We start from the raw sequence: 2255 nt of genomic DNA on the forward strand, positions 1-2255 counted from the left end.
ACCCATCTATGAAACCAAACTTCTCCTATAGGTAGGGCAATGCCCACTTTTTGGTGTAGGTCAGGATTTCTGGAAACCCCCGAAGTCTGGGTTAGCCCGCTTGTGCTTAAAAACGTTCATATTACCATACTATTGCCCACTAGTGTGCGATGCCGACCAGCAATGATGTCGGTACATCGTTTAATAAACTCGGAAACAGGCTTATCAAAAAAGAAAACCTTAGTAACACAACAAGTGATGTATCTGCTAGTAAAGCTATGATTCATGACTTTATAGTGATGGTGGAACTTAACAATGTGCCTTTGTTAATCTTTCTTTTTGTCTTCAATTTTAGTAAGCATTTTACGGCACTCGCAACACAATGAGATTTTCCTTTATTATAAGTGGGAGGAAGATGACAGATGTTACAAGAGAGAAACAAATGCACCAAAAAAAAGGAGAAGAGGCAAGGATGATAGATGTTCGATAGGAAAAAAGGAGCAAGCCACACCAAAGCACCCACAAACCACCCACACATTTCTGTGTTAGTTACGCAAATGTCGGGCTATAATCTATTATCTATTTGTGGTGGCCGAATTTTGCTATTCAAAAGGCTTTTAAATGGCTGCATCGATCGACATGCGGTTTTCGCCAAAAAATTCTTTAAAATATTCTCCAGTGCACGACGCCCTTGGTTTTTTCAGTTTTGAGACAGTTTTGCTGCAAAAAGCTAAATTTCTTTATATCGCTGATCGCTTTTATAGGCCGACACTTCTGTATCCGTAATTTTAGAAAATCCGGAAGTGATATTTCGTGTGGCGCATTTTGTTTTGAGAGTATAGATCCAGACCTTATAGTTTTTTGCATCTCTCAAGATTTATTGCCCCATTCCATTTGAGTGTAAATATAGTAGGCCAATGACTTTTAGTTGATATTAAAGCACCGATCATTCCTTTCATCGAAAGGAGGCCCGGCTAGTAATTTATAAATCTCACGCATTGGCGTTCTAGACCTTTTCTTCCCTTCTATTTGTCCTGTCGTCCTTATTACTTTGTTCCATGCCAGCCTCTTTTTCTGTAACAATTCCACGTGAGTTTCATATGTCGTTTACTTGTTGTCTCGAAGAGCGATCTTCTCATGTTTGCCATTTCCAGCACTTCTTTGTTTGTCTTTTTTTTTCTCTACTATAATTATCTCCATCAATCTCCCTACGAACCATATCCCTGTTGCTTCTAATTTTCTTTCCATATTATTGTAGATTGTCAGGCACTCAAATCCATATTATATAAAAAGAAATTACCAAATGTACGTCTACAAAATTCTGACCGAAATACTAAAATCAAAACGAAAAAGAAGATCTCTACAGAAATAGAAGAAAATGTGATTGTGACAGCGAAGAGATTAACCATAATGGAAGTGAGGAAGTAGACGACAGACATAATAATATAATAATGGTCAATTTCCCATTTATCAAAATCTTCTTTAGAAGGAAACAATAACACTTTTCAACTCACGCGAAGTTTCATGGACATAATATGCCTCAGGAACAAAACGTCTCCAACTCTCCCGAACAACATTTAAAAATGTGTACAAACATAATAATATCAGAGTCGAGTTTTATTGCAACATCAGGGTATCGCACTTGTTTCAGGTCGACAACCCCTTTCGTATCAAGACTGTGGAATATTTTATGGTATGAAGGAAAGCAATGAAATATCGTATGTGCATAGCACAGAATACCATATTATATTACGCTTTCACGCAACTTATAGAAATGCCAGTGTACAACGTTACATTATTCCAAATATTTGGAAGATGTGCAATCTCATTGGGGTGTTTTGTTTTGTTTTGGGGTTGTTGTTTTTTTGGATGGGGGGGGTTGTTTGTTTGTTTGATTGGTTGGTTGGTTGGTTGCTTGCTTGCTTGCTTGCTTGCTTGCTTGCCTGCTTGCTTGCTTGCTTGCTTGCTTGGTTGTTTGGTTCTGTAAAGGTCACTTGTCAAAGGTTTCTCTGTCTCCCAGATTTGGGTCACATTTGCCCAGAGTAAGCGAAAGCTGCAGCGGTTCCCTGGGGCAGTGGTGAGCGGGAACCCGTCCATGTACGAGGCGAAACTCACCAAGAACCTCTTCGTTGTCTGGCTGGCTTTTTTCATCTGCTGGATACCAATGAATACTCTGCTCTTCGTCGATCCCAAAGTGAGTTTTGTTCTTTGTTTGTTTTTGGTTTTATTTGTTTGTTGTTGGTTTGTTGTTTTTGTGGGGGGGGGCTGGGGGGAGG

At 39.2% G+C, this 2255-nt stretch overlaps 1 protein-coding gene across 1 annotated transcript in view; it reads left to right on the forward strand.

Annotated features, from left to right (window-relative positions):
* Positions 1–2255, forward strand: part of LOC118478558 (melatonin receptor type 1B-like) — a 15853-nt gene that overhangs the window by 10176 nt on the left and 3422 nt on the right. The window contains exon 3 of the mRNA XM_035972393.1: positions 2000–2173. Within this exon, the coding sequence (XP_035828286.1) occupies positions 2000–2173 (174 nt within the window). The remainder of the gene's footprint in view (positions 1–1999; positions 2174–2255) is intronic.

Source organism: Aplysia californica, unplaced genomic scaffold (genome assembly GCF_000002075.1).
Source record: "Aplysia californica isolate F4 #8 unplaced genomic scaffold, AplCal3.0 scaffold00674, whole genome shotgun sequence".
In the NCBI taxonomy this organism is placed as follows: Eukaryota; Metazoa; Mollusca; class Gastropoda; order Aplysiida; family Aplysiidae; genus Aplysia; species Aplysia californica.